The sequence below is a fragment of the Pelmatolapia mariae genome, linkage group LG10_11 (assembly GCF_036321145.2).
Source record: "Pelmatolapia mariae isolate MD_Pm_ZW linkage group LG10_11, Pm_UMD_F_2, whole genome shotgun sequence".
In the NCBI taxonomy this organism is placed as follows: Eukaryota; Metazoa; Chordata; class Actinopteri; order Cichliformes; family Cichlidae; genus Pelmatolapia; species Pelmatolapia mariae.
The window spans coordinates 50644535-50668881 of record NC_086236.1 but is presented as its reverse complement, the minus strand read 5'-3'; the positions used below and the strand labels follow the sequence as shown (position 1 = coordinate 50668881).

The window sequence follows — 24347 nt, the reverse complement described above, 5'->3', positions numbered from 1 at the left end:
TGATAAACTGATAATTGTGGAACTTTAGACACAGAGCTGGAACTATGTGAAACTACATACTGATAGTATGTTACTTTTAAAGTAATCAATAATGAAACCATCCTCTTAATAAGTAAAACATGATCAAGTAAATATGACATTGCTTATGTTAATAGGCCCACTCATTTTGCTGCTTCAGTCTTACCTCATAGTTTATAATGCTACAGGTTCATATGAACGGTATTCCTGTGTTGTTTTGCTAACTGTACTGCGTCTTCTGTGGCGCTATCATTAGGGTGTATTCTAATAATTGCTTTCCAGTTATTGCCACAGGGCGATAAAGCATAGTGACATTAGTGGAACTTTGAGTAATAAAAATGTCAAAGAGAATTATTTTTTTCTTCTTCTAAAGCAACAACCTTAAAAAAAAGAGGGATGTTTTTGCTTGCTTTATGAGATTTGCTGTTCAAAAAACTCTTGTTGCCTGGCAAAATCATTTAGTTTATACAGCAGGAATTAATGCATCTTTTGTTCCCTTAAATACTGCAGGAAATGTGTAGTGAAGTTGAGAAATGGAGGTTACTTTGGCTAAGTATCCCCCCCACACACACACAAAAAAAACCCCTTTCGATTTCTGAAATAGAATCGAAAAGACGGACGTGTTGTTTGATTAGAAGTGTGAAATACAACACTTGACAGCACTTCATGCTCTACATGGAGACTTAAATAAACAAAAGGATGTATTTTTCCATCACCAGTAGTGAAAAAGAAAATAATTACACGCACAGACACATTCAAACATGGAGTCATAATCTCTCAGTAAATCTGAGATGTTTAGGGCGTGCTTTATGAGAGCATTTCTCAAAACTATTTCATCCCTCATCTCTACTGTTTTTACATCACAGTGACTGACTGCATGAATCATGAATAATGATTAATCAGAGATGTGTGTGCTCACAGAAAATTATCTTTTACCTTTTAGGCTCTTGTTGGACATTTTAGTCATTTAAATAACATTTAATTCAGTCTAAAGTATAAAAAGTCATGAGCATCAGTTTTTATGGCTCTTTATTGCGTCCCCTTACTCAGCTGGTGTGTGTGCATGTGTGTGTGTCTTTTCTTGCGCAAGTTGGGTGAATAAGTAATAGTACATGCAGGTTGCCACACCTCGCCTCTCCTTCTACTTCTTCTTCTTTTTCTGCCTCACATTGCAAGAGGTAGGCGTGTGTTTAGAGCCCCACCCACAAACCTTACTAGTGTGTAGAGTGTCCTCTACACACTAGGGCCACCGCTAATGCACAGTTGCACATCACACATAAGGACAGGCCCAGATGTCATAGCCCACAGGCACCATTCGCGGGAACAGAGTGAGCAGCAGAAAAAGAGGAAAAACGGGAGTGAAAAAAAAACACATAGGGAGGAAAGAGAAGGGCAGAGCCGAACCCAGTGAGGGAGCGAGGAGGTTAAGAGAGGAAAAGAAGAAGAAGAGAAAAAAAATCATAGGTTTGTGAAACGCTGAGTGGATTGTGGCCACAGGACTGCTTACTCTGGGACCAACTGTAGTGCTGGAGGGATAGATACAAGTAAAAAGTTCCTGTCAAAGGGGAAGATCACCACGGATATTTTATCATTTAGGAATATTATTTTGTGCCCTGACAAACGGCGACAATGACCTCTCAGCAGCAGAGGTACAGGAATTTCTCCTCTGACAGCTTTGGCAGGGAGAGGGTGCCTTCAGATGACGGCTACTACCAAGGGATGCTGAAGGCCATGGACGGCAGGAAAGGTACCAGTATGGTGGCACTTAGTGTAAAATAGCTGAATTGCAAGTCTTGATCTGTTTGTTCCCACATGTGTGAGGAGCCTCTGGGCACAAATTAAGTGGTTTTTTCCAGGAAGGGGTGAGAGGTGTAGTTAATTTCCCAAACTGGGCAGAGTTCCCGTTGCAGACCTTTTGTCTGCGAGAGCTTGAAAAGCTTTGTGTGAAACTTTTTTTTTTTTTTTTAATGTTGCGTGCATGCCAGATGATAATCTTTTTATTTTGCTGCTTATTGTTTGCTTTTATTGTAGTCACAGGCGTGCATCATGTGCTGCATATTACACATCCAGTGGCAGTTAGTCAGGCTGGGCTGTGCTGTCCACTCTTTCCTTCCATCAGCAGCTTCCTCATTTCACATTGGTCAGCAGAGCCCATTCACAACTTTTGCTGTGTGGCGTGCTTGATGTGGGTTTTTTTTTTGTTTTTTTTGGGGGTGGGGTGGGGGGGGGGTGTTGACTCACTCCAGCTACAGACTGTTTCTCCTTGGTTGCAGCCAAAATGAACGATGTGTCACTCCATGCATCACATTTCTTTTTCCTGTTTCTCCTTCAAATTGTTCTTTATTCCTGTGAAGATGGATATTTTTTAAAGTTTCCATAAAGTCATTTCTCAGTAAAAGCCTTGCTTCACCCTGCGCATGTCCTCATATAAACCTACCAAGCCTTGAACTTCAAGGATACTGATCATTTTACGTTTTACTCAAGTAAAAATATCAATTCAGTCACGTACTAATACCAAATCTTACTACATTTTATATTTATTTTCAATGACATATCAAAATAAAAGCGTTTCTTACACTATTGTTTTACCGTTTACAGTTTTACTGAGCCTTTGCAGAGTATACGCTAGTATACACTGACTATGTGTTAAAATGTATCTGAAAGTGCTATTACCTGCAAATATAAAAAGAAGATAAAATATTTTCTTCTGAAATGTAGTTAAAGCATCTTCAAGTACCGTTAATTATAGTTCAGTAAATGTAGTTTTTCCACAGAGTGTTTTCTATTATAGTCATATGCTCTTCTGGACCATAAACTCCACCCCTCAATTAAGCATGTTTATGTGTGGTGACATGTGAAAATTTCACCTTCACCTTTACTTTCTAAAAGCACATGAAAAGAGTTTATATTATATTTTATATTATAATTTCATTATAAAAGGTAAAACAGGGCACAGCCAATCACAGGTCAAGGTGCAACTCGTAACATTTCCTATTTATGTGGAATTTTGCATCTTTGACAGGAAGTATAAGCGTGGAGATAGTTTATGCAACTATCTCCAATGCTGGTACAGATGAAAAATACGCAGGCTTAAAGGTCTGGTGGTCTCAGTATGATGTTTCCATGGCAACTCAGTTCCATAACAGAGTTGTCCAGAAGTTGCTGGCAACGACCTCTAAAGAGGAAAAAAAAAGTAGCCTCTGGGCATCTATTTTATGTTAGCACTGAATCACTGCCCTTTGCTTTTCATTGCTGGGCGTGTCAACATATATAGATGGATGGGTCACTCCCTTTAAAACTGATAAGATTTTGTGGTGTGTCTGTGGGACATTCTAGCATAATCAAGGAAGGAATTGCTGAGTGGGTCAGTGAAGTTGGGTGGTGCACTTCCTGAACAGTTGAGTAAACCACAACTTTTAGATCACGTGGGGTAACATGAAAGCAAACAGACTCATCCATCTACTGCGTCCATAATAAATAATTGTAGTGGCACACCTTTTTGTGTTTGTGTGTGTGTGTGTATGTTTTCTTTTTTTTTTTATTTAAACCTGAACTGAACAGGAATAAGAGAATGAAGGTTTGTTATGTTAGAGGGTGTATTCCATGCCTAGGCCTTGTTCTTTCTTGTCGGATAATTGCAGACTAATAGTTATGCTATTATGTCGCGCGGTTATCACGCCTAAGTATCTTCACACTTTAATAATATTTCACTTCTGCAGCCTCGATCCTTTCCTTTTTGTTTACGTCTTAAGAGCACAGCTGCCAGTGGTGTCATAGACTAAGACATGACCTTACAAACCTGTGTTCTAGACAATAGAAGTGCATCTGCAGACAGTGAATGGACTCAAATGTTCCCTGACTCAGATGCAGGCTTGAACAGGAACACAAGAGCCATTTTCCACCCAGTGATGAGTTGTGTTCGTTCTACAGGAGGAAAAAAAAAGTCTTGTCAGTCAGTCTTGGGGATTTCCTCCTTAGCGTGCTGTTAGAAATACACTGAAGAAACACATTAATCGCACACCTGATGCTACTCATTTTGAAATTAGTTTTAGCTTTTCCTCGTCTTACGAATCCGATGTTTAACTGTGCTCTTTCTGTGTTGCAGATGAACGAGACCGAGTGCAGAAAAAGACCTTCACAAAGTGGGTGAACAAGCACTTGATAAAGGTGAGGACCTATTCTGGGTTTTTTCTGTGTTGTAACTAAGGCAACATTGACGGTCAGGTTTTTGTATGCACACTCGCTCAATCCATAGCATGACTTAAGGTACAAAGAGGGAGAAACATAAGTGTGGACGTCACAGAAGAGTGTCAACAAATTTCCCTTTTGTTCAAACACGTGTACGGGTGTTTTCTTTCGCAACAAGCATAGCTTTTGTCAGTGTCAAACTGCAGATGTTTGCATAGTGAGTGATTGCCCTGACCCTCATTTAACAACAGGAGGCTGTTGAATAAAGCTGAATAAATGTTGCAACTCATGTATTCTGGGATTATGTCCATGTATGATCATTACATACGTCACTCCATGCATTCTTCCATTCATCCATTTATATAACTGCTTATACAATTCAGGGTTGCTGGAGCCTATTGCAGCTGTTATAAGGCTAGCACAGAGAAGAACATTCAGACTTATGCACCAAGCCAAGCCACCATGTGTGTTTTTGTATTGTGGTTGGAAGAATGAGTACCTGTAGAGATCTCAGTCAGGCACAGGGGGAACATGTCGAATCCACACAGAGGAGCCCCAGCAGTCTGGAAGATTTGTGCCAATTTAAAGATCACAAACTCAGGTGAACAAAGAAGCACATAACAGCAAAATCTTACAGCAGCTGAATGAGTGTCAGTGTGTGTTCATTGTTAACATCTCTGCAGAAATCATTACCAACACCGCCACCGCGACCCTCACCCCCTCCCCTCTTGCATAAACATACATTAGCTAGACAGTTTTTTGTTTCGTGCTAACAGGGCACTGGGAAGGCTTACCAGAAGTCTCATCTGTCATCAGCTGAGAGATTGTGTAAGCCGTCCATCAGCACTCTTCAAATCTCACCTGTCTCACTCTCTATTCTCAAACTATGGCCCGAAGGCTCACGTGAACAGGTCAGGAGGCGAGTCAAGTCAAAAGGACTATAGTCCTCATTTCAGACCTCCATATTAAGGTTGACAAATTAGCCCCGTGTAACACAATACCACTCTCCCAGAGCGCTAAAAATATTCCTGCTTGTGCCACTTTTCTTCCAGAAAACCCCAATTGGCAGCACTACATTTACAACCATTAAGTGCTCCACTCCACAGACATAAGGCCCATTCTTTCTTTCTTTTAATGGAACAAGACAGAGGAAACAAATGAGCACAAAGAAAGTGTTATCCTTTCCATAAATGTGCAGAGCTATGGTTTCTTTTACCACTGCATGAGAACCTAGTTCAGTTCCTCCCTCTTGTTTCTCTTAAGTGTCCACTGTGAATATTCAAGGGTGAGTCACAGACATCTGGGCTCACTTAGCTCCCTCTGAAGAGGCAAATTCTGGTCTGGGCTCAGAGCCCATGGTGGGTTAGGCCAACGGTAGCACATGTGCTGCACAGACTTCTAGGTAGGGGTGGCTGTACTGGCATCAGTGCACGCCTTAAACTGAAAGGCATGCATTGATGCATGGGGAGTTTCATAAGTACTCCCATCCAGTTATTGTTACAGTTGTACCCACATACTGTAACACTACATGAATTTAAGAATTTGTTTGTGCCCTTTCCAGATACAGTTTCAGTCTGTTGCTTTTTCTGCAGACTACTTTCAACCATGACTTGAAAACGAGTGTAGTTAGAGTAAAGGAGAGGTGCTCATTCGATAACACTTATTTTCTCAGGATGACAACATGAATCCGTATATATTCGAATTATATCAGTATTCTAATAGAAAAGTTTGAGTCTGTGTTTATTAGCAGCAAAAAAAGAAGCGTTATCACCACGTACAGCCCATAGTAAAGAACCTCACTGAAGCAAAATGCACACGTTTGGGAGGGAAAGCGTTAAAGTATGTGTGCGAATGTGCTGATCTGCTCTAGTGAGGTTAAACCGCTGTTAAACTGATTTAATGGCTTAATGGTTGAGTGGGATAGGCTGGAGGTTGGGTGCAACCATGAAGAGCTGTAAAGGGCCATTGAGTGTTATGCCCCCCACCCCACCCAGCTCAATAAATCTCTGCATCTTGCGTAAGACAAGAGTAAAACATCAAGCCAGCTATGGGATGAACATCTGTTTTCTAGTAGATGCCTACAAATTGCTTGTGATGAGGTCTAGAACCTTGAACTGTTGCACATCGAGGCTACTCTGTAAGGATGGTTATCAGATAAAGAATAAAGAAAATGAGAGGAACTCCACAAGATGATGTAAAACCTGAGGCATGTTAAGCATGTTGCTTCCAGACAGTAGATCACAGACCACTGGAGGGACCGGTGTAAGGCATGTGCACTAATGACTTTGTCCTTGAAAGCAGCTCCTTTTTACTGTCGAGGCTGCAGTTTGCCTAGTAAACTTTCAGCAGCAGGACAAAGTAACCGAGGAGTGGCGATAGATGGCTGTGCTAGATTCAGCAAGATGGAGGACAAATCACAGCATTCATTACTTGACAAAGAAAGAGCAGATCATCATCGTTTAATTGTGTAAACAGGTACTGATCTGATTGGAGAGAGCCCTGACAGACAGTTTCAGAGGGTGCAGACTTTAACAATATGGCCCATCCTAAAAAGTAGAAGAGCTTTTATTGTGCAAACAGTGAACTCTAGTGGCAGCAGTGTTGGTTCCCTTCCCTAAATTTAGCTCCGTGGTGCGCTTCGCTTAATCATCTCTCTCTTCAGGCAGGGAGGAGCATATCATAAGATGGATATATGGATGGTAGGAAGGTGCTGAAATTTTTGCCAAGATAAATCAGTCACTGTTGCAACTTGCAAGGGAAAATATGCCTTCATTCCATTTTAGGGCTGAGGCCCATTTCCCACATGGAAAACACACACCCAGTAGACCAATATATCTGCAGACTACGAAAAAAGAGAGTACTTTAATTATTCTGTTTTTCATCAGTCTGTCATCATGTCTACCATCAAATCCTCCAAAGTCCAACTATCACTTAATTTCTGTTCATACGCTTTTCTCGTTCTCTTGTTTCCATCCTTTCCTTTTCCCCCATTACTCATATCATCTCTTCTCTTCTCCACCACCAGCATTCGAGGGTAGAGGTAGGTGCTGGCAGTAAATATGTAGCTGGTCAGTATCTCACTGCATGCAGGCTGTCTCCCCTCCCTCATGTTTGTGCACCATCACATCTTTCCCTTGTCTCTCTTGCTTTCCCTCACTTGTTTTGTTGTCTGGTTGCAAAAGCACTGCACATCTGTTGCATAAACAATGAATTCAGTTAACTCAAATCCAAAAGGTTAAATCACTTTTTTAACTCTTGATGATCTCTTATTTTATTTAAAGTCCTATTCATCATGTGTCAGGCTCACAGCTGCCAGCAGTCGGGCTTGGCTGCTCGTGGCTATGCATTCTTGACCTGTGTAGAATTGTGCTCAAAGCACTGTAGAAAACGTACAGTACGTGACTCTGCAGGTGTTTTAAGCCGTCAGCTTTCAGCAAACTGCACCACAATTTGAGTTTGCAAATCTCACGTAGAACAGGTTATTCCAAGTTGTATCATCATGAATCCTTTTGACATATTCTCTGCTGTGTTTTCCTTTTTTTTTTCCCCACCGTGGCAGGCACAGCGTCATGTGACAGACCTGTATGAAGACCTTCGAGATGGACATAACCTGATCTCGCTGTTGGAGGTCCTCTCTGGAGAAACACTGGTGAGTACAGTCTCTTGATTTTTGTCAGTTATTCTTTAGCAGTCCTCCAGCATCCAAACCCAAACCTAATCCTGACTAACTACACAAGGATTACTTTAATGAGGTCGACCTGGAATGCCACCCCTGTGGCAACAAATTGTAAAATATTAGCAGCCAAGTTGTCAGTCAAGAGCTTAACCTGAGCTGAACTACGCTAAACAAACACCTCTTAACTTCCTTTTCAATGTACCGTCCTTTTCTTCCTATTTCACTAGCTATATTTTAATTACTTTCTTCTACTTCTCACTTTGTTTTGTGTAACACTTATGTATTTCATATCCTGGGGTTCAAAATTGTACACAAAGCTTTTCTGCTGCTGCTGCCCTCCACCGGCTTCAGCTCTGCTCATTCTCAGAATGCATCCATAGCTATAACACATTGCCACCACTTTGGTCTGTGTGCGTGTTTGTGAACTGTGCTCCTATCTGATCGACGGTTCTTCTTTTCTGCTCCTCCTTCTCCCGTTTGCCTTCCTTTAACCTTCCTCTGTGTGTGCTGATCATTGCCGTCTGGCCTTCGCCTCCTCTCCTTCTCACTGCTCTTGCTGGGGCTAGCCGAGGGAGAGAGACATGGCCAGGAGCGTTCGGTTGGTGAGTGGGTTTGGAACTTACAGTAGGCATTATGTTTTTGTTTTAATGATTCATCAGCACTTTTCCGGTTCTTTGGCTGCGCATGGTATCCACAAACCTCAAGCCATGATGAGTTCTCTTGCTGGCACTTTTTTGTTTCTTGTGCTGACAGGCTTGCTTTCATCATGTAGCTGCTGTGAACATATACAAGAAAATATTTAGTTTGATTTCTGTTTGTTTGAGAATTTTTCCTTCCTGCCTCCTGTAGCTGAAATTGCCGTTTTGATTTCTGTTTGAGAAGCCCAGAAACAAGCCACGCAACATGAGTATATATTTGCTTCCTGACAGATGGCTTAAATTTGGCTTAGCTAATGCAAATTTCCCATAATTTTGTTTTTTTGTTTCTCTGGTGAACTAAAGGACTAAGATGAAGAAAGGAGAACCATTTCATCTCTCTATTAAATGTTTTTCATTTTGATTTTGATTTTTACATCATACATTTTTTGTTTTTTATTGGTTGATATTGGTCCTTTCTAATGGCAGTAGCACTGAGTACTGAGTGTCTGCAATGTAACTAAACACTTCTTTATCTGTTCTTTCACCTCTTCAGCCTAGAGAGAAAGGCCGCATGCGATTCCACAAACTTCAGAATGTACAGATAGCACTGGACTTCCTCAGACATCGGCAGGTATGATATGTATAACGATACATCAAACCCTTAAAAACCCGACTGCGAATATCAATCGTTAGAAGATGACTGATAGTTTCAGCTGTAATCTTGCAAGTAATATGAATGTTTTGCTTTCTTAGGTCAAACTGGTTAACATCAGAAACGATGACATAGCTGATGGGAACCCTAAGTTGACCCTGGGGTTAATATGGACCATCATCCTCCACTTCCAGGTCTCCTCTTCTGTCAGTGTTATGTTTCATTATATTATTGCTGTCTGCCTCTGTCTCTGGGATTTGAACCTCTCGGCTGCTGCTTCCCATCTCCTTGGAGCCAATCAGAGGGGACTCTGCTCTTCAAAACCTCTCATAAAGGACTTTTTTTTTTTTAATCAATTGCTCTCATTAAATCATATTCTTCATAGAAGTATTATTTTAACATAAAAACTCTAGTCAGGTATTTAGAGTTTAGTAGCTAATATGAACTGTTTAAACAAATATAACACTGTCAGGGTGTGTTAGTGTGAGTCACTCTCTCCCTGACTCCCAGGGGGAGGGCGTGTCAGGTTGGAGTGCACAGCTTGATGGCATCCTACACGCCCTACCACATACTCTCCAGGCCTTTCTTTCTGCCTTTCCTGTGTATGCCAAAAGCTGCCAGGCAGAAATCCCTGCGTGATAGCCTAATAGTCACAGCCTCACCCTCAGCCATATAAAAATGGTTGAGGTTTTGATTGCAGAAAGCTGAAGCTAAGCAGAGAGGGGAAAAAAGGTGAGAGTGGCGTGGTTTGATTATGGCATTCTGGTAAAGATAATATTGTGCCCTCTAGATACACACTGCGTTCCCAGAGTCTTTATACTTTTATACAATAGAGGCAAAATAAGAGAGCTGGGCTGTGGCTGCTGATGAGTCATAAAGGCTCCAGACTAAAAGGGAAGAGAAAAACTACTCCCCACAAATCTGATCCGATTATCCTAAATTAACTTGATCACAAAGGAAAGAAGATGGTTTGATCCAAGAAATCTTTGGAGGATGATTTTAATTGCAGATTTAATTGCCAGTCTCGAGATACAGTAATGGGGTGAGTTTTAGTAATGAAGTAATGATGGCTTTATACTTTGTATTTTTTTATTTTTGTTTTTATACTGAATTGAATATTCAAAGTGTTATCGCATCTGTAGAACAGAGCTATGAGAAGAGAAGAATCTGAGTTTAGCTCGCCCATTTATACTTCATTTACCCTCAGTCAAATTGGAAAAAAGAGAAAAACCAAGATTGCTATGACTCATCTTTCCTACCATCAAAATCCCCAAATGAAACGTTATCCGGATGCCACAGACACAGTGGTGTTTTCCAGCAATCCGTCAGGCAAAACTCGACTACATCCTGTGAAACACACACATTCTGTTCTCAGCCATGAAAGATATTAAAGGTGAAATGACTAAGGTGTCAATTAAGGTGGTGTTGAGTAATTCTGTTTAAACTGGACCTATTGTGACTATTTTCAGTTCCTTTATTGTTTTTACTTGAATTCCACTAAAGTTTCTTTTAAACCAGCTTTCTTCTGATTGGCTGCCTCTCGAAAACAGCTATATTTAAGAAAAGCATAATAGGTCCACTTTAAACTGCATCTTTTGGGTTTCCACTAATGATGGATTTCTTCCACATTCCTTGCATTAGCCACAAATCCTCTCTGTCTTCCACAAGTGTTAACGCTCTTTTGCATGAAACTGTTACAGATCTCAGATATTCAGGTCAACGGCCAGTCAGAAGACATGACGGCCAAGGAGAAGCTGCTGCTCTGGTCTCAGAGGATGACAGATGGCTACCAGGGCATCCGCTGTGACAACTTCACCACCAGCTGGAGGGATGGCAAACTCTTCAATGCTGTCATACACAAGCACTAGTGAGTGTGCACAGTTTTTTTGATGGAAAATAATCCCAACGCCAATGGCAACAAATATGCTAATATTACATAGAACAAACTGAAAAGCCCGCTGCAGGTCCCTGTACCGACCCTGTTCCAAGCCTGCACTGCCAACATAACAAGACTTAACATATTTAAGACTGACATAATAGCATTGTCTCCAGAATGGAGCACTTTCTCATAGCTTTTTTGCACGGTCTTGTCATGACACACAACCACCCATAAGTTTTATTCAGTATAGAGTGCACTGGAGCAGGAGTGTGACGTTGGAACGCTTTCTGATGTCAAATTACACTTTATAGTGCCAGTTTAAGCCTGCACTGTAATTAAACTCGGCCTCAGCATTGACAGAAAGAATTTTTTTAGACATGATAAGCACAAGTGGCTGTTAAAAGCTAGTATGGCTGATTTATTTTAACTAAGAGACAATAAGCCACAGCATATAGCTCCTTCCATACAGAGCCTCAACATACTGTGCATAGCTGCAAACGTATTTACTTTGTTTGAACTCAGTGATACAGTTGGACTATTTTTGCCACTATCTCCCTTTAAAAATGCCTCTTATAGATACTTTTCCGCACCTGACTGTGCACATGCTCATGCTGCTTCAATAAAGAGTCTTCATGCAGATTCCAAGCCTTAAGGCTTAGAATACCACTGGTAGGTGTTGGCCCCGAGTAACTCTGTGCCTACTTTGGCTGCGTTATAAGATGGTAATTCCTGCGTTAAATGCAGCTGGCTTGTTAAATTGTTGGGAACCTAAGTTTGAAAAGCTAAATCCAAAGCTCTTTTTGTTGAAGCCTAAATATGCTACATCCCACAAATCTGTTGTGGGTCTTCTTAGTAGAATTAGTGGTTGCTTTGTGTGTTATTAGCCTGGGAATTGAACATGCGTGCATTTCTCAGGATATCCGCAAATGAAGTGAAGTATTTTGTTGGTTCTAAAATGACGGTATTCATACATAAGTCCAGAGTACAAATGGGACAAAAGCTACATTTCATAAGACAGAGGTGTATTTCTTTAGATCCATTATTAGAAAAGAAAAGAAAAAAGACTCTTGCAGGGGCAAGTTTTCTTGAACTTCAGCTCGTACCTGCACTGTTTTGTTTTTTTTCTTTTTGTAGGAGGCTGCTGAGGCTGGCTCATTGCTGCCTTTCATGAAGGTCAGGGGTGTGGTGTGTGGGCGTAACTGTAGCACTCTGTGTCTGCTACATGAAAAGTGTAACGTTACTTGGTGCTGAGGCATAACTCAGGGTAATCTACTGTCGAATTGTCATTCATCCGGTGAATTCAAGAATTTCCAGGTTTTCTGTACATGTGTGATGGTTTCCAGCGTGGATTTGCAGAGACGCAGCTGAAGTTAGGTTTCAGGGCAAAGAATTCGATCAGGGAGCAGGGATCACACCTGAAGGATTTAAGCAGATCCTCTGAAGATGATGGACACCTGAGACAATGCCAGGATGCATTTACATGCAATGGGCAAGCCTTAGAAAAGATTTGCTCAAATTAACGCACCTGTTAACTACAGTCGATACAGCTTTTGGACCTTCTTATTGGTATTATAATGCTCAGTGTAAGGAAGAAGTCTAAAAAGAAGAAGGGAAGCCTGGGCTTCATCAGGAACTTGTCAGAAAGTGTCAGCGATGTGGACAACAGGGTGGTCATGTTGTGTGAGGATATCCCATCAGAGGGATCTTCCTGGGACTCAGGACGGGGCTCTAATAGCTCAGGGGCCCGCTCAAGCAGCGAAGAATTGGGGCATGGATGGAGGTCCCGAAGCTTTCACGGAAGAGGGGGTCAGAGCATGAGCAGTCCACCAACGCCAATAAAACAATACTCTGTTCGAGAAATCCGTCATGCAGAGTCTTCTCCTGTGTACAGATACAATGGGGACCATTCCACTCTAACGATGAGAGATTTGTATGTATCTGCATATACTCTCTTTTGCTTGCACGTTTGAATTTGTAGATTTGGAAATGTCTTTAAAACTGCTGATTGAAAATTTTGTAATGGGGATTGCGTGCATGATAGATAAGGAGATAAGGCGAGGCATTCAATCATCCTGCTCTGCACTCTGGAAATTTGAACTTTTGCCTCTTGTGGAAGTCAAGCTGCGGCTGGTTGCCAGTCTAACTTGTGTCAGCTTTGATTATGTTAGCTGCTCTGTAAATTACATTCCACCTATAGATGCTCTGACATCTGCCAGAAAGCGTCAAACACCCTGAGGACAAAAAGGCAGGTGCTCATGCAGCTCTGTCAGAAACTGAACAGGTGGGCTCTCCTACAGCATTCAGCCACAGGCAGAGGGTCTAAGACAGGGGCGGCAAACTCATTTTACACCGTGGACCACACATAGCCCACATTGGTCCAACGTGGGCCGGACCAGTGAAACTACATGATAAATGTGTAAAACTACAGAAAATATTCTGGTACTTCATTGCTCTGACTGTGCTTTTATTATCAAATATAAAGTTTTCATTCATTCACATTAATATGTTTACTGTGGAATCCATGCCCCACTTAACATTTTCTAAAGCTGTCCAGTGGGCCAGACTGGAGTCTTTGCTAGGCCGATTCTGGCCCCCGGGCTTTATGTTTGACACCCCTGGTCTAAGAGGTTCTACTGCTAATATGCTGTATTGGGGTCATGTTTATGAAACGTGTTGGCAGAGACTGCATTAATTCTGCAAATGCATTCAGGTTTGATATTTATCTTCCTATCATTTTCCTCTGAGTAGAGGCATTGGTGGTGTCATTTTATATGTGCGCCAAGCTGGAAGCATTTCTAGTCCTTTCAAATGCAGCTTTTTTAAAAACAACATCTTATAAACCCACTTGGGACTTCTCAAAACCAGTGCTTTTGAGAAGTCTGATGTTATTACACGTTAGGATATAGAATCAAATGTTATTGGGAGTTATTCTGAACATTCGACTCGTGGGTCTTGTGGCCTTGTGGGTAATCAGTTGCATTTTTGTGTTCTGTAGTCCCAGACTCATCAACATGGGCAAAGTGTATCAACAGACCAACCTGGAGAATCTAGAACAAGCCTTCAGTGTGGCTGAGAAAGATTTGGGTGTGACCCGCCTGCTGGACCCTGAAGGTAAAAGTGTTCAGAAATGTGTTCAAACAGACAACCTTTTTTTTTTTTTTTTAAGACCGATCACAGCTGAAGTAATTCTGTTACTTACCAACTGCTGGTGACTATGTCACATCACATAAATTTACCGTATCCTTTCAGATGTTGATGTCCCACACCCAGATGAGAAATCCATCATCACTTACGTGTCCTCCTTGTATGATGCCATGCCTCGCACTGATGTACATGACGGCATGAGAACCAACGTAAGGAAAACATGGAGACAGTGAAATAAAAAAATAAAGCGTCGCAACATGAATGCGCACTTTAATTTGATCTGATGGAATGCTCTATCAGATTTAATCAAAACTGAAGAAGCTTGTGACTGTGCCTAAACTTAGCTTTTGTTGTCAGTTTTATTCCTATCCTGTGAATGCTTCAAAGACAAATTGAAGTCTTGTGAAAGTAAGTATCACAGGAAATGAACAACCTGTGGTGTTCACAGCTACCAAGACAGAGAGGATTTGAACATTTATTGTCACCCATTGTCTGTTTATAGAAAAACATGTAGCTTCCGCACACGCACAAACTCGTTTACTTGATTCAGTGTCCAGAGTTTAAAGTTGAGCTATGTTATAGTGGATACTGAATACATCTGAGGACTTTTTCTTTTCATATTACTGTCCTCACAGGCGTGGCTATGACCCCACATACATGAAATCCGAAAAAGGCTAAAAAAAACATGCTCCTCTCTGTCTGGCCCCACTTATTATTTCTCCCACTTTCCTCCTTCAGCAGTCCACACTTTAACAACCTCTCCTCTGGCCTCTGCTTCTTTGTCTACTCGCATAAGACCTGGATTGTTGCTACCTAATTGAGTTTAGGGTTGTGTGTGAGTGAACTAAAATGGAGATGCAGGAGAAGAGCCCTCCTGTTTCTTGTTGTTAAACTCGCAGCTGTCTTTTCTGCTGTGCTGGCTGCAGGAGCTGGAGGTGCGCTGGCAGGAGTACTACGAGCTGGTGACTGTTCTGCTCCAGTGGATCCGTCACCATGTCATGATCTTCGAAGAGAGGAAGTTTCCTGCCAGCTACGAGGAGATAGAGGTGAGACGATATGCTAAGGATATGCGCTTCTTTTGTCTCTAGGCCAGGAATTTTGTTACAGGCATGTTTGCAGTTGAGCAATTTCGAAAGACACACCGATAAGTTCTCATTATGTTCCTAAGAAACAATTAAAACATAGCACCTGTGTCAAAAATGGGAATACGTTTACAGCCATCCATTATTGGATCAAAGGACATGCTTACATAATGTCTGGCTGTAGGCAGATAGAGACAACTATACTCACAAGCATTGTTGTACTGAAGGTGGGGCAGTGCTGGAGCTGAGAAAAGACAGCCATAAGGCAGATAATGCTTAAGTTAATCCTCGGGAGAATTACCACTCCCTGTCAGCACTCCCTTTACAAAAGCATAGCGTGACTTTAGTATTTTTCTTTGAAGGTCTGTATTAGTAGAATATTTGTATTAAAAGCAGCAGGTTAGGGTGTTCTTTTTGAATATACTCAATCAAATTCATTTAGACACTTTGGGGCAGAAAAATTTACGAGGCTAAATGAGTTTATTGTGGTCACAGGAATGTATGAATACTGTTTCTGCTGGTCACAGAACTGTCACAGGATGTGTTACTTTATTGTATTCATACTCGCATAATTAGGGTTTTACCATCTGACAATTCTGATTTTAAAAAATACCAGGAACTTTTATAGATAATTTGAGGTCTATAAAATTATTAGAACGAATAAAGGGAAATCTAATTTAACAATAAACAATTTCTTTGTGTTTCTTTTTTTTCCCTTAAGCTTCTTTGGCGCCAGTTCTTGAAGTTCAAAGAGACAGAGCTGCCAGTGAAAGAGACTGATAAGAGCCGCTCCAAACACATCTACCAGTCCTTTGAGGCAAGTTAACCAACAATCATTTAATTTAATAAGTTGAATTCTTTTCCGTTCTTTCAGCAATGTTATACCAACGCTTAACAACTAAATGCTTTCTACTTCCATATACAGAGTGCAGTGCATGCTGGTCAGGTCAAGGTCCCTCCAGGCTACCATCCCATTGATGTGGAGAAAGAGTGGGGTCGACTCCACGTGGCCATCCTTGAGAGAGAACGACTCCTCAGGATAGAGTTTGAGAGGTTGGGACAGATTTATAAGACATAAGATGATTGTGATCAAGTTTGAATTGCATCAGTTTTTCTTTAGCAAGGACTGCTGTGCTAACAACAAACTGCAAAAGAAAAATCCCTTGAGAGCCATATTTAATAAAAGGTGGTGATATAATTGTCAACCTTACTGGGAATAATGCACAAATATACCAAGTTATAAATAAAACACATGTGACGCATTTGTTTTTCCAAAAACAATAAAGAATTTAACTCTTCATAGTTAACTTTGGGAAAAGAGCTAAGCTAACATGAAATCCTAGTAAGGGACATATTTTCAACTGGAATAAACAGATGATCATAGGCTAGTAAACTAAATCCATTTAAAACACAAAGACACAGTTTTATCAAAGGCATTTCATGATAATTGACAAAAGGCAGCGAGCCTGTTGCCTGTCTTTAGCTTTATTAAATTAGCCAGTTCTGTTCATTGGGGAATGGCAAAATAATATCCAGTTGCATTTTATTCATTATCTATTAATATTTGAATGGTTAAAAAAAAATTACCTTTATTTTCCCCTCTCGGGTAGCCAGATTATTTAGCACATTTGTTCTTTTCTGGTAGCTAAAACATTCTAAGAGTATTTTTCTGCATTTGTGGGTTGCTCTATAATGAGATAAAAGGGTTGTGTTCCCCATAACTGGATGCACATAAACACATAATTAGGTATGAGAAAATTGTACATTTTTGTGTACTTAGAACAGCGTTGTGTCACGCTTGGGACAAAATGGGATGGCTTCTTGTCACAAGACAGTCCCGTCATGTTGCAGTCTCGCAGCCTTGTTTATGGAGTTCTCTGGGATGTGGAATGACTGAATGGACTGACCGGACTTCTTTGTAAGAAAGGCATTTTTTTCCCCCTCTGGGTACGTACGTGGCAGAATAATGGGCGTGTGAGAGCCAAGAAGAGCCAACTTTTTCATAGCTTGAATTGAAATCTGTTGAGAAGAAATGCGATATGGCTTTTGTGACTGACCCTCACAAACTGGAGTATCTGCTGCAACGCAGGGTCCCGTAAGTGTTGTGAAGGTTTTGTTGTGAGCTCTGGCTTGTGTTACACAATGGGCGTTTAGCTATTAAATATTGGGGAGGACAGTTTATCCATTTTCCTCTTGATTTAATTTGATTGCTCTGATCATATCCAGACTCGAGAGACTTCAGAGGATTTATGGTAAAGTCCAGAAGGAGTCAGGAATGTGTGATGAGCAGCTCGCCCACCTGGAGACCCTGCTGCAGACGGTGAGTTAAACTGCTATGTATTACTGCAGTATGTGTTGACAAACTGACATGAAATCCAGAAACCGAGTGATTAGTGCACAAAGGTAAAGAAAAAATCACAGGAATGCATTTTCCAGTCACTGTCATTAGCATTTTTTGTATCCTGATGTGCGTGACCAACTAACAACAAGGCTAAGATTAATACTTTAATTGGCTTCCTTTCCTCCAGGACATCCGTCTGCTGAACGCAGGGAAACCAGCTCAGCACGCAGCAGAGGTGGAGAGGGAGCTGGACAAGGCAGACAACGTCATTCGCCTGCTCTTCAATGACGTGCAGGTACTCAAGGATGGGCGCCACCCTCAGGCTGAACAGATGTACCGCAGGTGGGTGCTGTGTGTATGCTGAATTTAAGTGAACTTTCAAAATAGAAAGCTGAAAAAGCAAGGGCATTGTCAACTAACTGCTGTCTGTCTGTACTTGTGTGTTTGTCTGTGTTTTTATTTTTCATTGATAGAGTTTACCGCCTCCATGAGCGCTTGGTGAATTTGCGCACTGACTACAATCTTCGTCTGAAGTCTGCCGTGACTACTGCCCAGGTCCCACTTACTCAGAGCGTCCAGCAGACCTCCGTGAAGGGACGGCCCGAGTTGGATGACGTAACCTTGCGTTATGTTCAAGATCTCTTGGCCTGGGTGGAGGAGAACCAGCGCCGCATCGATAACGCAGAGTGGGGATCTGATCTGCCTTCGATGGAGTCCCAGCTGGGCAGCCACAGAGGCTTGCATCAGACCGTGGAGGACTTCAAATCCAAAATCGAACGGGCTAAGGCTGATGAGGTAGTGTTTCTATCGGACCACTAAAAAGTCTACATACGGATTTTAAGTATGTATAAAAGTGGTTCCCTATTTCCTAATAATGTCATTTTGTGGTTTTCATATACAATAGACCCAATTATCTCCTGTCAGCAAGGGCACATACAGAGAATACCTGGGAAAACTGGACCTTCAGTATGGCAAACTACTGGTAAATATTCATAAATAATCTGATTTCAGATTTTAATCACTCAGCACAAAAAGGTTGAAGCTATAAATATAAGCTATGGATTTTTAATCAGCTGTAAATATTCCTTTTTTTTTTTTTTCAGAACTCTTCCAAGTCCCGCCTAAGAAATCTGGAATCACTGCATGCCTTTGTCAGCGCTGCTACTAAAGAGCTGATGTGGTTGAATGACAAAGAAGAGGAAGAGGTCAACTTTGACTGGAGTGACAGGAACACTAACATGACAGCTAAGAAAGACAATTACTCGGTGCGTTTAAGAAGTAGAACCAAATCTAAAATTTCACAGTTGCTTATTTTTATCCCCTAATCCTGCCCTGTAGATTCACTGACAGATGTTCAACAAATAAGCAGATTTTCAACTACATCTGTTCAATTCTTCAGGGTCTCATGCGAGAGCTGGAGCTGAGGGAGAAGAAGGTCAATGACATCCAGACTTTGGGAGACAGACTTGTCAGGGATGGACATCCTGGCAAGAAGACCGTTGAGGTAATTTCAGTAGTTAATCCAGCTGAGCAGAAGACATCTGCATGCAGAATATAGACCTAAATGTGTCCAAACTAATGCACTGTCATTGTCGTATCTTCTTGATCTCTACCAGTCCTTCACAGCTGCCCTGCAGACTCAGTGGAGCTGGATCCTCCAGCTGTGCTGCTGTATAGAGGCTCATCTCAAAGAAAACACAGCCTACTACCAGGTATGGAACACAGACATTTAGGAATATAAACCTCCAGGATAATCATCCCTCATATTCATAGAGTCAGGAATATTGTCCGCCTCATGTGATCTCCTTCTTTACAGTTCTTTGCCGACGTTAAAGAGGCTCAGGACAAGATGAAGAAAATGCAAGAGAACATGAAAAAGAAATACAGCTGTGATCGCTCTACAACAGCCACACGCCTGGAGGATCTGCTGCAGGATGCTGCGGTATGTACATGTTCAAATGCATCGTACCGCACACACACTTTAATAAAAGCATCAAGAAAGGGGTCTGTTTTCTTTTACTGTAATCTATTTCAATCTTCTTTTCAACAGGAGGAGAAAGAACAGCTGAATGAATTCAAGACTGTGGTGGCCGGCCTGAACAAGAGATCCAGGTCCATCATCCAGCTGAAACCACGAAACCCCACCACTTCCATCAAAGGCAAACTGCCCATTCAGGCTGTCTGTGACTTCAAACAGCAGGAGGTTGGATTATTTCCACTGTAGAAATGCTTAATCATTCACCATTGTGATCATAATTGCCACAGATCCTGAGACTACATCTACTTTAATATGTCCTGGCTTCTTTTCAGATCACTGTCCACAAAGGAGATGAGTGTGCACTCCTCAACAACTCTCAGCCCTTCAAGTGGAAGGTCTTGAACCGTTCTGGACACGAGGCGATGGTGCCTTCTGTCTGCTTCATTGTACCTCCTGTCAACAAGGAGGCTGTGGACAGCGTGTCCAGGTGAGACTGTAAAATTGATCCCCTATGTGACGACGACATCTTGGCTTGATCATGTCAGTGATTTCATGCGTTTTTTCTTTTGTTCCCATAATGCACAATCTTGTCCTACTGTAGTCTGGATGCAGGTCATCAGGAAATGGTGTCCATGTGGCAGATGCTCCATATAAACATGAAGAGTCTACTGTCATGGCAGTACCTGATGAGAGACTTCACACAGATACGCTCCTGGAACATCACAATGGTTGGTACTAAAGTAAAAGTATCACCTAAAACTTGTAGAGCTGACAAAGAGGGGAACTTCATTGTGTTTCATTCCACGTTTGGAAATGTAAATTCCATTTCCACATGATAATGAGGAAAGTGTGTACCAAGTTTGGTGTAGCTGACGATAAAAGGGGCCTTGTTTGTGCTTTGACGACATTGCGCTAAATCCTGTCTCCTAATTCCTCCACTGCTTCTCTTCATTGTGTGCAGTTAAAGACCATGAAGCCAGAAGAGTACAGGCTGATCATGCGGAATCTGGAGCTTCACTACCAGGACTTCATGCGTGACAGCCAGGACTCGCAGCTCTTCGGCCCCGATGACCGCATGCAGGTCGAGGATGACTACACCAAGTCCACCCAGCATTTCGACAACCTGCTTCGCTCCATGGAGAAAGGTGAGATCTGATTTTAACAAACTGATTTTAATGATTCATAGTTTTACCGAGGTCAAGTGTGTAGCAACTGAACAGTATATAACTGTCAATTCACCTTTCAGGAATAATGGTTGTTAGGGTTAAAGGTGAGTGACTTAAAGCAAGCACAAACTACTGCTCACCAAACTAATATGTGTACACGCCTTCCAGCCTTTGATGGAATGTCCCAAAACACGTGTTCGTCTTTAGTCATGTGTGAGTGCATGTTGCTTTGATTTTCAATATGCATTTTTTTTTGTGGCATCTCTGCACCAAGTAGAATATGTGTTCTGATTTTAGGTACTTGGGTAGTGCATATGTTGTGTATGCTATAGATATAGCTGGAGCTGCGTGTGTTTTAGACATGATATATGAAGAACTGCATGGAAGGTGTGACACAGTCGAAAACATTACAGTGCAACAATGGACATCATTATCTATTTGTGGACATGACATCTTAGGATGTGTCATATTAAAAGTGAATTGAATGTTTCATACTAACAAGAATAGTTCAGTTTCAGAGTGCTTTAATTTCACAGCCATTCACGGGTAATGATCCAAACGCGTACTGTTAGAAAGGGCGGATTCGGGAGTTTCACTTGGTTGCTGGTAGGTAGTGTAACAACAGCAGTGACCTTTGCGACTCGACATTCTTGCAAAAGTATGGGATGAGTTTGACTATCAGGTGGACATATGCTGTGCATCCAGAGAGGGACACATTGAACACTTGTGAACACTGCTTTTTTTTTTTTGGTAAAACTTTATATTTAGCCATGTATTTTAAAATTGACAGCAAACTTCTACGTCCTTCTATGTACTGGATATTACTGTAAAAGATAAGATAGCCTTTATTCGTCCCAGAGTTGGGAAATTCAAATATAGCCTTTTCAAATCGGATGATTCTAAACTAATACAAATGTGTTCACAGGTCAACAGAATGAGACTCTGTGTAAGAACTACATCTCTGAGCTGAAGGACCTGCGTCTGCGTATAGAGGACTGCGAGGCTGGTACTGTGGCACGCATTCGCAAACCTGTGGAAAAAGAGCCTCTCAAAGAGTGTATTCAGAAGACCACAGAGCAGAAGGTACTGAGCTCAAATTTAAATGTGTTCTGTGCAGAAATGGCAATGAGGCATCAAATGAAACCAAAAATAGCTGTGCTGTGGTTAAAAGACGGATAGGTTTGTTGGATAGTTGACTAAATGTGTTATTGATGAGAAGCAAAAGTAGCTAACTGAACCAGAATCCATGCAGAAGGATGGAGTGGGGGTTGAATTAATAAATCGTTGCAGTAGGTTTAAAATGTGGAAACACAGCAGAGAATTAAAATGAATTTAAGTGCTTAACAGCTTATATGTAATTCAATGAGAGCTGGGATGCTGGCGTCAATCCAGCAACTGTACAGCCCTGCTAGTAGGTGAAGTTCAGCTTAGGGCTTTGTGCAAAAATAAAAGTTTTGAGTTATTTGAGTTTGGTTGACACATAAAAATGGGGTTAAATTGTTAACGATGGCAGAAAACTTAGAAGGGAAACTTCTCACATGTGCCTCTGGTTCCTGCTCTCCTCGAGCTTAGGTTAATTTAAATTTCAAATGTTCCTTCTTTTCTTTCAGTTGTTCATAGTTGGCTGGCTTGGATTTGTTTGGGGTTTTTTTTCTTTGTTCTTCACGCTTGTCTTCTCTGTTGTACAGAAAGTTCAGGGAGAACTTGACGGCCTTAAGAAGGACCTTGATAAGGTGTCTGTTAAGACACAAGAAGTCTTGGCCTCCCCTCAGCCTTCTGCCTCAGCTCCTGTGCTGCGGTCAGAGCTCGACCTCACTGTACAGAAGATGGATCATGCCCACATTCTTTCCTCTGTTTATCTTGAGAAGTAAGTCCCTAAAAACTGACTGCAAAGAGAAAATGTGCTGTTTTCTAGTGCACTTAGATCTCCTTAATTAATTTATTGCTCCTTGTCTCAGGCTAAAGACTGTGGAAATGGTCATCCGCAACACGCAGGGTGCTGAGGGCGTTCTCAAGCAGTATGAGGACTGTCTGCGTGAAGTTCACACTGTGCCTAGTGATGTCAAGGAAGTAGAGACTTACAGAGCAAAGCTTAAGGTAAACAATACATGACTTATTTTCTTGCCAAGTCTCTTTTTACAGAAATCTTACTTATGTTACAAAGAACCATTCTCAATTGATTCTGTGTAAGAAATAGAAGTCACACTTTTAATAGTAGGTTTGCCCAGTTCTGATGTATTTACAGACTGTTTATTGGTCTTCTTTGTACGAAACTTGCAGAAAATGCGCACTGAAGCTGAGGGTGAACAGCCAGTGTTTGATTCCCTGGAAGAAGAACTGAAAAAAGCCTCTGCCGTGAGCGACAAGATGGCTCGTGTGCACAGCGAGCGCGACGTTGAGCTCGACCACTTCCGCCAGCAGCTGTCCAGCCTCCAGGATCGTTGGAAGGCCGTGTTCACCCAGATCGACCTTCGCCAGAGAGAGCTAGAGCAGCTCGGCCGCCAGCTCGGTTACTATCGTGAGAGCTATGATTGGCTAATCCGCTGGATTGCTGATGCTAAGCAAAGACAGGAGAAGATTCAGGCTGTGCCTATCACCGACAGCAAAACGCTGAAGGAGCAACTTGCCCAGGAGAAAGTATGTTCAACGATCTAATATTAGTATATTAGTATTATTATTAGTGTTAGTATTTTATTTTTATGTGAAACTGCTGAGATTAACTTTTATTTGAACCATTTTCTTTCCTTTCAAAACAGAAACTGCTGGAGGAGATCGAACAGAACAAAGACAAAGTTGATGAGTGTCAAAAATACGCTAAAGCATACATTGATACTATCAAGGTGAGCCTGAAATAACACTATTCTACATATTTTTTGGTAAATATAGCAGTTTACAGCATTTACTGAAATAACCTGTAATGTGTTTCATGCTAATAGGACTATGAACTCCAACTGGTTGCCTACAAAGCTCAGGTGGAACCTCTTGTATCACCCCTGAAGAAAACCAAACTGGATTCAGCTTCTGACAACATTATTCAGGAGGTGAGTTTATGAGTACTGGAAATCATTACTGAAAAAAGGTAATAATTTTTTTTAATTGAAGGTTGACTCTACCACTAACCTCTGACCCTGTGAAAAAAAATATTCCTGAAGCTGTTGCATTTCTAAATGTTATTTTTTTCTCTCCTGTATCAGTATGTAACACTGAGGACCCGGTACAGCGAACTGATGACTCTGACTAGTCAGTACATCAAGTTCATCACCGACACGCAGCGCCGCCTGGACGACGAGGAGGTGCGTGACAACTGGCCGAGGATCCCAAACAAACTAAATTCTATCTAACATTAACCTAACAAACCAATCAAACTGACAGCAAACCAACACAGATGAGAAACTGCCAGTCACTGAACCACATGCATGCAAGCACGCACTTTTCTTTGTGTGTTTTATGCACACACAAACCCATAAATACATTATATTTAATGTACAGGTGACAAATAGATTCTTTACACTGGTTATGCGTGAAACATTGGCCTGCTGTAGCTGATATTTTTTCCAGTAAAATACACACGTAAGGCTAATATCT

General features: G+C 41.5%; 1 protein-coding gene across 1 annotated transcript in view; it reads left to right on the top strand.

The window, feature by feature from the left end:
• LOC134635429 (plectin-like) overlaps window positions 1-24347 on the top strand; it is a 90622-nt gene that overhangs the window by 18547 nt on the left and 47728 nt on the right. The window contains exons 2-30 of the mRNA XM_063484814.1: window positions 4124-4185; window positions 7766-7855; window positions 9074-9151; window positions 9274-9366; window positions 10873-11039; window positions 14047-14162; window positions 14301-14404; window positions 15122-15241; window positions 15999-16094; window positions 16203-16330; window positions 17504-17597; window positions 17806-17960; window positions 18092-18413; window positions 18523-18600; window positions 18722-18883; window positions 19018-19122; window positions 19235-19330; window positions 19435-19560; window positions 19669-19821; window positions 19929-20083; window positions 20198-20324; window positions 20558-20741; window positions 21688-21845; window positions 22451-22629; window positions 22721-22859; window positions 23043-23399; window positions 23519-23602; window positions 23699-23803; window positions 23957-24055. Coding sequence (XP_063340884.1) covers window positions 4124-4185; window positions 7766-7855; window positions 9074-9151; window positions 9274-9366; window positions 10873-11039; window positions 14047-14162; window positions 14301-14404; window positions 15122-15241; window positions 15999-16094; window positions 16203-16330; window positions 17504-17597; window positions 17806-17960; window positions 18092-18413; window positions 18523-18600; window positions 18722-18883; window positions 19018-19122; window positions 19235-19330; window positions 19435-19560; window positions 19669-19821; window positions 19929-20083; window positions 20198-20324; window positions 20558-20741; window positions 21688-21845; window positions 22451-22629; window positions 22721-22859; window positions 23043-23399; window positions 23519-23602; window positions 23699-23803; window positions 23957-24055 — 3932 coding nt within the window. The remainder of the gene's footprint in view (window positions 1-4123; window positions 4186-7765; window positions 7856-9073; window positions 9152-9273; window positions 9367-10872; window positions 11040-14046; window positions 14163-14300; window positions 14405-15121; window positions 15242-15998; window positions 16095-16202; window positions 16331-17503; window positions 17598-17805; window positions 17961-18091; window positions 18414-18522; window positions 18601-18721; window positions 18884-19017; window positions 19123-19234; window positions 19331-19434; window positions 19561-19668; window positions 19822-19928; window positions 20084-20197; window positions 20325-20557; window positions 20742-21687; window positions 21846-22450; window positions 22630-22720; window positions 22860-23042; window positions 23400-23518; window positions 23603-23698; window positions 23804-23956; window positions 24056-24347) is intronic.